General features: G+C 31.4%; 1 protein-coding gene across 1 annotated transcript; it reads right to left on the bottom strand.

The window, feature by feature from the left end:
• Positions 1 to 3,351: 3,351 nt before the first annotated feature.
• On the bottom strand, positions 3,352 to 7,605 carry LOC134241860 (mesoderm-specific transcript homolog protein-like). Its single transcript, XM_062723882.1, has 5 exons — positions 7,550 to 7,605; positions 5,166 to 5,267; positions 4,967 to 5,043; positions 4,549 to 4,609; positions 3,352 to 3,484 (listed from the first exon to the last, which is right to left on the bottom strand). The coding sequence occupies exons 1-5, from the start codon at positions 7,603 to 7,605 to the stop codon at positions 3,352 to 3,354; spliced, it is 429 nt and encodes a 142-aa protein (XP_062579866.1).
• Between the last annotated feature and the right edge of the window lie 5,257 nt (positions 7,606 to 12,862).

Raw genomic sequence — 12,862 nt, forward strand, 5'->3', positions numbered from 1 at the left:
GCCTCTTACGGACTAAAAGGTTTTTCAAGCACTTTTCATGTTAACCGCAAAACAAGATGGTAAGACGTCATGTGGATTAGAGGACCTTCCAGATTACATACGTCATATTATTATAAAGACTGTTTCAGTGTTCGGATAATAATAAGCGCCTTCGTTTATACGATAGAATAGTAAGTATTGACATTAGCAGTTGAAGTGTCAGTTCCCTCTTATATAGAACGTGGAATCATCATAATCATAGCCTTTGGTATAGGATATTGTTTCGCAATTGTATTTTATTTGATTTTTGGAGTCAATGTGGTAGAACAAAATTCCAAAACCGATTGTCAAGACCAAAAAAGGCATGTGTAGCTTAAAGTAAAGTGTCACCCGCATTAACTGCTGAGAGCAGAAGAAACATACTTCAAAATGAAAAGCCAAGTTTCCATACAAAGGATAGAGGGAAAGACGTAGAAAATGAAAAGCCAAACTCACAAAAAGAGAATAGGGGGAAAGACTTAGAAAATGAAAAACCAAATTTACGTAAAGACAATACGGAAAAGAGGTAGATAGTGAAATACCAAGTTGACATGAAGAGAATACGGGGAAAGACGTAGTAAACGAAATGCCAAGTTCACAATAGGAAAATAAGGGGAAAGGCGTAGAAAATGAAATGCTAAGTTCACATAAAGAGAATACGGGAAAGACGTAGAAAATGAATAGCCAAATCCACCTGAAGAGAATACGAGGAAAGACGTAGAAAATGAAAACAAGAAACTTCTGTCTACTTTGTTACGTCGTTTTTGTTTTATCTATAATTGAAATATTGCTTTTCTTGCTGATTTTTGTAAAGCATTTATTCTTCTAAGTTTTCACTGCTTTTAACGTTGTTTAATTTTTGAAAATGAATTAAATGCAGATAAAAGAAACAGAGATAATAGTGGTGTAATTAATACGCTATTATGAGACGGAAAGAGAAAAAGAGAAAAATAAAGAGAAAGAAACAGGATGATTGGGTGAAGAGAAAGAAAAAAATATATATACATTGTTATAAAGATTGAAAAATCCTGAAATGGGAAACTTTCTTTCAGTAACCTTTCAATAATCTTTTTAAGTCAGTATATGTTATATTTCATTATCTTTGTTTTATTTTTTCCCTCTTATGTAGCAGCTTCAATTTTTTTTTGCATGAATGAAGTGTTTTAGGGAAAATGTTTATATAAAAAAATATTCTGAAATGTTTTCTTCGTTTGGTTTTTTTTTTACTTTTGGCCTTTTAGAGCGTAAAGATATTTTTTCAACATATCTGACAGACGTGAAGCCTGAAATGACGCATCAATGCTGCTCCAGGTCCAAAGACATATGCATGTTAAAAAATGTTAAGAGCTAAAAAGAGCTTAAGTGTTAAAAAATTCACTTGAACTTATATAATTATCTTATTAATTCCTAGAAATTTAACGTACTAGTAACTTTTTTGTTGTGTATGAAATGTTGAAAAATGTGTGTAAAATGCATTAACAAAATACAGTGTAGAGGTATTGTAAGCAATGAGCTTACTTAAGGACAAATGTTACAAACTTTTGTCAAAAGATTTTAAAAAATAATTTTAAATAACAACTTGGGTCGTGTTTAAATGAATAAAATGAATGACTCTAACCGCGTAGTTTTTAATTTTATATTCAAAATTGGACAAAAATGAAATTTAAAGTGAAAAATATTGGTATAGAATAATAAGGATGGTTTCCGAAGGGCAGACTTTTCAACATCAAGGAAGGTTTACGGTTTCTTTATATTCTAGAAATTTATTATTTGCATCATTTGTAATTAAACTAGAGGTACTGTGAGCAATGAGCTCACTAAATGATACCCCCCGCCTCCTATTTGAATAAAATGGCAGTGTCCATGTTTTGCTCGGAAAATCCAAAATATATGTCAGATCAAAAAGTAAAATAGGAGGTGCACAATGGCAATATGTAATAAAGATTCTATGAAAGTTTCATCAAATTTCATTCAGTGGTATGGGAGGAGTTGCGGGATAAGAGATGGGTACCCCAAAGCGTAACAGACGGACGGACGGACAGACGGACAGACAGACAGACGGACGGACGGACAAAACGCAGCCCACGGAATTAACGATTACTATATACCCTCCCGCTTTTCAAGGGGGGGGTATAATTACCCCCAAAAAATATATACCTATCCAGGTATCCATTTTCTGTTTGATTATCTGTCCTTAATGAAACTACTCGCCTTCCATATTAATATAACAAGAAAACATTGATGTAACCATCAATTGTCGCCTGGGAAATAAATGAGTCTTGATCATCAAACCGCTTCGATATGTGTGAAAAAGGCAGGGTCAAGATGATGGAGACGACAGACAAAAATTTTTGAAAACTTATAGTCGGATGAAAATCGTACAAAAACAATACCCTTTTCAACTTTATTAATTCCTATCAAAAATATATTTCACTTTAAGTGCAATAAGTAAAATTTGATGCTCTAAAAAAAGGGACCTGTTGTTTTTTCGATAGTAAATGATATGCAACTTTATATGTTAAATATGAAAAACATACATATTTTAATTATTTTTACAGATTCACTTTATGGAAGTAAATACATTGTGTATCTCTTAAAGGGAAAGAATATTCTGATTAACATTCTTTTAAATGTTTAGAAATCCTCTAATTCTGAATAACAAGTCTCCCACCTCAATCCCCATATACCAACACTTAAACTTACCGGTATATGCAAAGAGCAGCCCGTACCTCCTGGCTGCAGTAAGTGCATGCTTAGATAAAAATACCTAATTAAATGGTTTCTTTAAACTAAGCAAAGTACAAATTAAAGAAAAGGGAGGTCAAGGTAACAGGAAAGTGCATGGTCAAAAGTTTTTGATGCAGTTGAAAAGTTCCCACTAATACATATGAGCATATTATTTTTGATAAAATTATCTTTAATGGTTTAACTAAAACTGGGCTAAATATTTATCTAAGAAAAGAGAGGTTAAGGTCAAAGGAAAGGTCAACGTCAAAACCATTAAATGTACATCGTATATGACACTCTACTTGGAAATACAACTCTTAAATTTTGTTATTACTTTTTTATTTACATGTACTATGTTTCTTTAGAAAAATAACATCTATATGTAAAAATAAAGGGCATAGAGTTGCCCCCTTCACAAGAGCTTATCATATTTATTGCAGTTCATTCATAACTTTACAATATATAGCCAAACCCTGTCTTTTAGTGAGTCCTATATGAATTACAGAAATGCACAATGTTAACATTTACATTGTACTTATCATCTTATCATGTGTTTTTGTTGAATCTTGCGCATAAATAAAAAAATTCTATTTATATATCCTAGTTTCATTTTCCCTTTGCTGACAGTCCTTCCTGGAATCCCCTGTATGCTTTAGAGAACTCCCCTGGGGCCTCCCACTGAGGGTAGTGTGAGATGTCGGGGGGCAGCACCGTAATACTGTGTCGGGGGACAGTCTTCCTACAACGGAAATTACGAAAACATGTCAGTTTTAGTCATAATACTTGAACTTATTTTAAAAAATGAAAGAAATTTTCTGTTTCACACTGCGATGCAATACTTTAACTACATGTATATATACATAGTAAAATTGAAATATATGGAGATAACAAACAGTATTCAAGCTACAAAGTCCCTTAAACAATAAACAAGAGGCCCAGGGGCCACAGCGCTCACCTGAGCACATCGGCTAGGAAAAAGCACATATCAGACCTGAAAGTTTACTGAGGTGGGGGGGGGGCGCTTGAATTTTAACCACCCCCCAAAGGTTCACGATTTGAACAAACTAGAATCTACACTATTTTAGGATGATTCCATATAAATATCACTAATCATGGCATTGAAGTACTTGAAAAAAAGATTTTAAAAGGTATCCCTATATATCCCTATATAAAACTTGGGTCGGCAATTTTGGCCCCACCCTAATCCCTGGGGTCATGATTTGAACAAACTTGAATCTACACTACCTGAAGATGATTCCACATGAGTTTCATCTTTCCTGGCCCAGTGGTTCTTGAGAAGAAGATTTTTTAAGATTTTTCCTAAACCTTCCTATATGTAAAAATTGGGTCGGCCATTTTGGTCCCACCTTAGCCCCAGGGGTCATGATTTGAATAAACTTGAATCTACACTACCTGATGATGATTTCACATGAGTTTCATCTTTCCTGGCCCAGTGGTTCTTGAGAAGAAGATTTTTTTAAAATGCCATTAATTTTTATCTAATTCATCATTATCTCCCTTGGAAAAGGGCGTGGCCCTTCATTTGAAAAAATTGAATCCCCTTTACCCAAGGATACTTTGTAGCAAGTTTGGTTGAAATTGGCCGAGTGGTTCTTGAGAAGAAGATGAAAATGTGAAAAGTTTACGACGCCAACGATGACGACGACAACGCCAACGACTACAACAACGACAACGACAGACAACGGACAAATTTTGATCAGAAAAGCTTGCTTGAGCCTTCGGCTCAGGTGAGCAAAAAAAATGGAGAAAAATTTATCTGAGAAGAAGAAGCAAATGACTTACTTGTAGTGATCAATAAAAACAGAGGGATTAACTGGATCTGAAGGGCCATAAATCATGTGGACTGAAAGAGGAAATGTACGGGTACAAAACATTGTAGAACTGCTGGCATCCATAAAGATAGAGTTATCAGAAAAGTTACTACAGTGTACTACATGTCTACTTAGTACTACACAGTTACATGTACATGTATATCAAAAGCTGTCCGTGTTTTGTAGTGCTTATTTGAAAAATTAAGGCAAACTCACTTTACATATATATTTAACAATTATTTAACATTTTAAAGAATTTGGTCCTCATTTTCTTCTTTAAAGGGAAATAACTCTTAAAGATTTACAAATTTCATAGATGTACTAAGTCAGTGTTTATATTTTTTCTTATAATAATTGAACAATTCATTAATTTTAAAACTTTCTTTTACCAGGAATAGTTGCTTCCTGTAGACCCCCTACCCATCGGTTTTTGTGTTGGCTTCTCTCGGCAATGTATCCTAGAAGTCTGTATTATTAAAATTCATAGGTTAAAGCAGTCTTTTCAAATTCGCTTAGATGAATAGGAATTAAAATTCAGTAATAAAAAAAACTGTCATCATGAAAAAAAAGAAGAAGGAAAAGACTTACTTGTAGCTTATTGTGTAACCATGGTTATTAGCAATAGCTGCATAAAAATCTCTGAATTCAGATTCTGTGGGTTGTGTGTTAATTCCAAATACATCTCCAAACCTGAAAATAAAATCATCTAAATAAAGGGGAATCCTAACAGAATACAATGTTATATCAACATTTAAAAAAAAAAAATCCTGTTCATAATAACCAAATATTTAATTTCCAATTCACTTCGGCAAACCCGTCATACATAAGATATCAATGTATAATTAAAAGTACTTTTTTTTTATTTGACCAAAATGACAACAAGCACACTGCAGAAGTGACCTATGAGCAGGGGTGCGTACTTCTCCATGGCACCTGATCCCACCTCTGCTGTTTCATGTTAGTTCTTATACCAGTTTGTATTGTTTCAGTCAATTTTTGAGCCTGATTACTGTCCACATTTTACTGAAGTTCTATTATATTCAGAATTTACTGAATACTTGAAAATTAAAATTACGAACTAGAGAATTTCAAAAGCAATTTCAATTCAATACATTTTGCAGATATAAAATAAACAGAGAACTTAAACTCCAGTGTATAAATTCAAATCTATATATAATTATTAAAACTGCTTCATGATCCTGGGGTCCAGTGTTTAACGTAGAACCTACATCGTATGACATCATCACTAGTGAATGTGTTAGGCTATGCTAAATCCATTATGACGTCATAATTAATTCAATATAACTTTTTCCGGTACTTTACAGCTTCAATAGAAATGGTAGAAAATACTGCATTTTGATCACAGAATTCAATTTTAAAACCATGCCAAACTAATCTTAATACAATTTATATATTTTTTGGTTTTATTTGCTTAATGACTGTCACAATATATTTCTGGAATAAGAGAAACTTGAAGGCACCTTTCATTTACTAGACTTTAATTATTAAGTTGACAAATCCAAGACAGTAGACTATCTTGTGTAATGAAATTTCAATGTGTAAACAAATCACTGTAATAATGTGAATGGTATACGGATATACCATTTTGTAGGAATGCAAAAATCATAAAAAATCTTCAGTTACCAACTAAATAGTGTAATATCTTGATGAAATATGTCTAAGTCAAAGATGTACGTGTTGTAGATCTTATAATCTTGTGTACATTTTTGTGATATCTAGGGGCCTATAATGAAATGATGTGCATTCCTTTTCATAGTTATTTGTTACTAATTCATATTCTTGGTGTTTGATTACAATTTTTCTATTAAATATGATTTTTTAAAATTAAAAGTACAATTTTTAATAAACATGTTTAATCTGAAAGTAACCCCAGACAGTCTTAATAATTAAATCCTGTGTAAGTGCAAAAAGGTCATGAATATTAGTATCGGTAAATAGCTTATCTCTCATTAGTTAGAAGGGAAAGGTATATACTTTAATGACTTTTTGTAATCGTTTGGGTATGTTCTTCATCATATTAAAGATTGAAAACATTGTGACAAAAACTTAAAAAAAAATATACAACAATGTAGGCTGGAAAATTGTCTAAAAAAAATAGAGTCCATTTGCTTATTTTTTTTAAATGTGGAGTTATCTTTTATGTCATATGAATAAAAAAGAAATTATTCTTGAGAAATATTGCTTAATATTGTTCAGTTAATAGAGTCTATAAACAACGATGTTTGAAGAGGTATTTTTGTGATTTTTCATATTCTCTTCTTGACAAGTACCCCTAAAAATAACTGAAAATGTGTAGTCGCATTATGTAATTACCATACCAAGTTTCACAGGCTCTACTAGATTTAAAAACAAGGAAACATTAAAAAACAGAAAGTTGAACTCTTTAAACTCGTTTACCTAGACAGGAATTTCCATTGTTTAGCCTAAGACATCAACCTTCCCGTCCAACTATATTGGCATTTATACCACACAAAAGACTCATCAACGGAACATATGCTAGCCAAGTAGTGCAAATTATTTAAATGCAGAATCTTAAAGACTGAATAACAAAAGGGAAATACTTTGGGACGTTTTAGTGAAGAAGTTCAATAAGAGATATTCTGAGTCGTCAATTTAACTTAGTTTTAAACCTTTGTTAGAGAAACACTAAAACCTGTGTACACATAATAAAATTTATATATTATATGAATTTTCATTTCTTTTATGTCGGTCAAAGGCTTTACAGAACTAGAATTTTCTGTCTAAAAATTGTCATTTAAATAAAATTTTCTAATTCTAAGCAAATTGGTTTAAAAAAAATCATTTTGGAGATTTTTTAAGACACTAAAGAGTGTGAAAATTAACCTGAAATGAGAATCATTTGTAAAAGTGAACTGCTAATATATTAATGAGTGAAGCTGGAGCTGAGGATATTCTGTCTCTCATTATATTAATTATAGAGATAAACTTACCCGAGGGTCTGGGATTGAGTTAAAGGGGTTGCTTTACAAAATGTTACTGATTCCATGTTGTTTTTATTTTTCTTTTGACGAAGATGGTCAGGTGCATTGTGGAATATAAATTATGAGTGATATTAAAAGGGCAGTTTATTTAGAAACATTGTTTTACGATTCAGATAATGATAGCTGCTGTTATCTACATAATTCAGCTAGGAGTTGGAATCCACCTTTTTCCGGATACAACAACTGCTTTTAATATGACTGTTTTCGACTTCCTGGGATTCACCATATCGTATTCATACTGTTTCGCTTGTTTTATCATGGGATCCATTAATTATGAATTTACAACTTACAATACGGACAAGGAAAATGGACATCATCACAGTGAATCTTGCTTCAACATAACTAATGGAATAGGACCTAAGACACATTATTTTATAGTGATTGGTTTCAAGGTACTGGATACGATAATAAATAGTCTCTTTGTAATTTTGTCGGTTAAAGAGGTATTTTATTCAAACGATTAACCAACATTTTTTACAGTGATATTTGGGATTTCCGCAATTGATTTTTTTCTTGATTTTTTGAATGTGTAAAGGTAATAATCCTGGTGATTGAAGAAAGGTAAAGGTCAATGACAAAGAGGTAAGCGAGAGGTGTAAAAACCCAATTTGTACCGACAAATTGGAACATGTACCTGTTAATCCTTTCTTGTTTAATTTCCATTCATTTGTTGTTAAAAAAAATACAAGAATTGTCCCTTAAATGACTTTAAAGAGTGGCGAATTAAAATGTACTGGCAGACGATCCATATATTCTTGTTATTCTTTATATTCCTGATTAATTCACTTGATTTTGGTGAGTTTAAGTTTTTATACCATTATATATAAAATAAGAAAGTTACGAAAAAGGTTTCTGATATTTGCATCTTTAGAAGACTATGGTGAGTCTGTACATAACAAGAATATATACGTGTACTCATTCAATTATTTTATTCCCCATTTTCCTAATTTACATGTTCCATTAAATAATTCAAAATTCACATCAAAATTATTGATCTCTTAAATTAGGCATCAGAATATTTAATGTATATCGTCCTGTATATAATTAAATAAATTAAATAGATGAATCCGCCTTACAGAAAACAACTTGACTACTGGATGGGGTAGCGGAAAGAACCTCCCTTTAAAAAATTTTGGACAGATAAAGCGAGAGATAGGGACCCAAGGTTTAAAATCCTTCGATTTACCCCGGAGATTTTTTGTCGCTCACGTCGGTTATTTTTTTTTTATTTTATATTTCCCTCAGTTTTAAAAAAGGTATTTTTTAAATATAATCATACATTTAACGTTAATTCTTGATAATTTACTTACCATTCATTGCTAACAAATGGCTTTTTTTTGTTACGGACTAAAAACGGAACTCTTTTAAACCAACAAACTATGAAACTACAAAACTATATAAGGACTTTTTCGGACCGTTAAAAGGAAAACAAGTTGCTTTCCTTTAAAAAAGGACTGCAATACGTGGACCAAATGCACGTTTTCCTAACCGAAATTCAATTAAGAAAATATCTAGGTGAAGTGAATATTCATTTAGGTTTGTTCACATTTTCTATAATGATCTGCCTACTTATGACTGATTTTAGTCTCAAAGCAAAATTGTTTAATTTTTTTCCCCCAAAGCGGCTTTTTTTCAGTTTAAAAAATCGGGCTATTGTGAGACATGTTACCCATAATGGCTGGGACTTGACACCTGTTCTGGTTTTTTTTTTTAAAGAAATCTATCATGGGAAAATGAAATGATGGTTTACGTGCAGCAAAAATTTTCCTTAAAGCAGATTTTTTTTGTCGGCCCCCCCCCCCCCCCCACACCCACACACACAAAGACACACATTAAAAGCCGTTAGGACAGATTGAAAAAAAATTCTGAAGTATAAAAGTTTTTTTTGGGTGCCTTGGTGCACAGAACTAATGCCGGTGAAAACGTGTTCCATCGTTTTAAAACTAGAACTAGTAGCTGAATGAGTTTTTTATTCAAGTTGTTAAGTTACATATATGTATATCATGCAAGTTTTTTTTATTCTATTTTTTCAAATGCTTGTACCATAAAATCAGTGTTTAGTTTGTATATAAAAGTATGTGTATAAGAAATATCGGATCCACCAGTGAATATGTAATGCAATATGCAATTTAAAAGCGCAATTTGACAATGAGTACTGTGGCATAATCTATTTCAAATAGGGCGAATCATTCTACGGGCAAGTTACCTAAGGTGCGAACTCTCTAGCATTCTCGCGCATGCGTAGACTGTCGTTTTGCCCATGGCATCCGGTTTAACCTCGCTTATATATTTAATGCGTGGACCTCAGGGTACACGCAATAATTTTAATAAATTATAAAAAATAAGAGTTAAATATATAATTAATTATAGTATGCAATTCTTAGAGACAGTGAAAGTTTAAACTACACGAAATAAATTACCTGAAGTAGCGACAACAAATCGTCGGCGTTAATCGAAGGTTTTTACAACGCTAGGATCTGTAGCACTCTGCTTTATCTGTCCGAATTTTCTCAAGCAGAGAGCTACAGTTCTGTAGCTTCAGGATCGGGAGGATGACACATAGGAAAATGATAAGAGTTTACAGCTAACGTTTTGATTTTTCCTGATTTTATTTAAAAGCAAATATGTAGAAATATTTTTTATAAAAATAACATTTCTAGTGAGGGTGTGTGTGTGGGGGGGGGGGATCAACATATTCTTATCGGAAGAAAGACTTCAATTTCATACATCTAAGTGTTATAAAGATCTGACACAATCTTTTTTTTTATTTTAGAAAATATCTGATAAATATTTATGACGAACTCTCAATGTGTAACTACAAAAACTGAAATATAACCATATTACGTGTGCAATAGGTGAGTTTATAGAGGAGATATCATAATTCACTTGTTTTTCAAAAAACTACCATGTAACAAAACATAAGGAATTAACAAATATGATTCTAAACTATATAACGCACGAATTTGAAAGGTGTTTGTTTACTAGATGCTTTAGTCTACAGAGTGCTTTGCTGGATAATTATGTCAATTACTGCAGACATCTGTTCGATAAATATATAATTTAAACTATATTTCAAAGTTTTATCCGCTTCACCTTAGTTGTTGATAAATTATGTTATCTAAAATATTATCTAAATGTGTTATCTTAATTATGTTATCTTAATATCAAAACGATATCGTTAACTATACTTTGATCGTAAACTATAAACTAGAGTCGTGAAATGTTCAGTAAGTTAAAGTCTAAAGTAATACCATTCGAGCAAAAACATAATATAAAATGTCTACTTTATCTGCTGTACAGCCATTATGTTTACTAATGTTAAAAGAGCTGATTGAAATTTTCCAGGCAGGTACATTGTATTATGTACTTTTTTAGGATTTTTAGTAAACTTAGTAAACCATATGATCACATCAGTTAATGTTTTTTTTTCTTGCACGAATTGAGTGCTAGCAAGAAAATGTTCAGAGAGAATAGAATAAATTTAGGGAAAAATGTATTGTTGTTCCCTTTCTACAATCAATGAAGATAATCAGAGATTCTTTGGTAAGCTAGTTTTAATGAAAGTAAAACTGATCCATTGTGAAATTGATTGAGCGGGGAGGATTTTAGTGTAATGATGCAGATTGTCTATATATGTTAAAATATATGAGTTATTTGAAATGATTAATGAGTGAGTACTTCTTCAGTCAGAATTGGTTCCCTTTGTTAGGAGTTTCCTACCTTTTATATCCCCTTGTCTGTAAGTTGAATTAAATGATCCAAAGACCTTTGATGGGTTTAATAAATTGCTGACAAATGTGTATGATGATCACTAGTAGGAAGAAATATTTAAGTCAGTGTTTTCCTATGTATTTTTACAATGCATATATATTATATTGAATTTTGGGTCTTCCCTGCACAATGTCCCCTTTACTGCTTATATATTGAACCAGGAACACCAAAACCAAACAATAGATATTTATATATTTATATTACTTGTATTTTTTGTTATTTTTTCTATACTGATAATACTTTTAAATCTCATAAGAATACGGATAAAGAGAACACGCATTTATTGATAAAATTATATCTTGTAATGAAATGAGAAGCTTTACTTATGCTAAATTGTAAAATTTTAGGATGAAATTAGAATTTTAAACATTGGAATTTAGATAAATTCATTTTAGATCTAATTTTGTCGAAATAAACAGTTTTATCACTACATATATGACCCTTGGACTTCTGTTTCACGGGAAGTTAAAGTTATCTAAATTTGTTTTTTTAATAGAAATGCCAATGTTTACTTGATGGGAATTCTTCTAAAAAAAGAAATCGGAATACATGACTGTATAACCCCGTCATAAATTATGAATGGTGGTAAAACACCACTGTGACTCCATCCTAGCCCGAGTTACAATGATTTATACAATTATGTCATATCGATATGAAAAAAAACATACACCATCTGTGCTGCTTTAAAAAGGTTTTACAACTTATATATGCGATAACAAAAACTTGGCTTTACCATAGAACCGCATTAAACAAACTCTACCATTCACATTTCACTGCACAGAGATGTATGAATAATAATTGTTCATTCGAGTAAATAATGAAAATTCATACATAAATGGGAGAGATTATAAAGCCAGATAGTAAATCAGGAAACTTCTGAATACATCCGTGTGTCTCTTAGGTCATGCAGGATTTCATGCAAATTTTAAATCATATTTTCTTAAAAGTTTCTTAAAAATTTTATTCTGACAACATCATTTAAGCAAGTTCTGTTTAAATAGGTCTTATAGTTCAATTGTAATTGATCTGTTCCAAAAACGTTAACCTCATCACTCGTTTGGAAAATTTGGAGTCACAGGAATAAGGAAGATTCCTTCTTCCCTGATCTTTTTCCAAGTTTTTCTCGAAATCTATAAGTTGTTTCTTCCGTAAGTCAGTGACCTCTAGTACTTAGAATTCTAAGAAATTTATTGAATTTTTTTTATTTCTTTTAAAAGGAACATTTAATAGATGGGCAAATAAGCCATTATTCAACGCTGTACGTATCGGATAGAACTATATTAATTCAGACTTTATTTTTTTGTTTGTTATTTTGATCTTTAATAGATTTTTTAAATTATGTTTTCCAAATTTGACCTTCTATGATAGTTTTATATTTTATGATAAATAGAATGAAAATCAGAAAAATTACAAATGAATGTATATGATTTTTTTTTTTTAACTTTTTTAAGTAACAAATATTTCTTATTAATTCATTTCTGAATGATATTG

This window comes from Saccostrea cucullata, unplaced genomic scaffold, assembly GCF_032062105.1.
Source record: "Saccostrea cucullata isolate Sc308-1 unplaced genomic scaffold, CSIRO_AGI_Scuc_v1 ctg2625, whole genome shotgun sequence".
Taxonomy (NCBI): domain Eukaryota; kingdom Metazoa; phylum Mollusca; class Bivalvia; order Ostreida; family Ostreidae; genus Saccostrea; species Saccostrea cuccullata.

Coding starts and splice junctions, on each gene's coding strand:
- LOC134241860 (XM_062723882.1), bottom strand. CDS start 7,605: ATGGAATCAGTAACATTTTGTAAAGCAACCCCTTTAACTCAATCCCAG. Junction 4,610..4,966: donor ACAGGAAGCAACTATTCCTG/GTAAAAGAAAGT, acceptor TTCCTCTTTCAG/TCCACATGATTTATGGCCCT. Junction 3,485..4,548: donor GTTTTTATTGATCACTACAA/GTAAGTCATTTG, acceptor TTTCCGTTGTAG/GAAGACTGTCCCCCGACACA.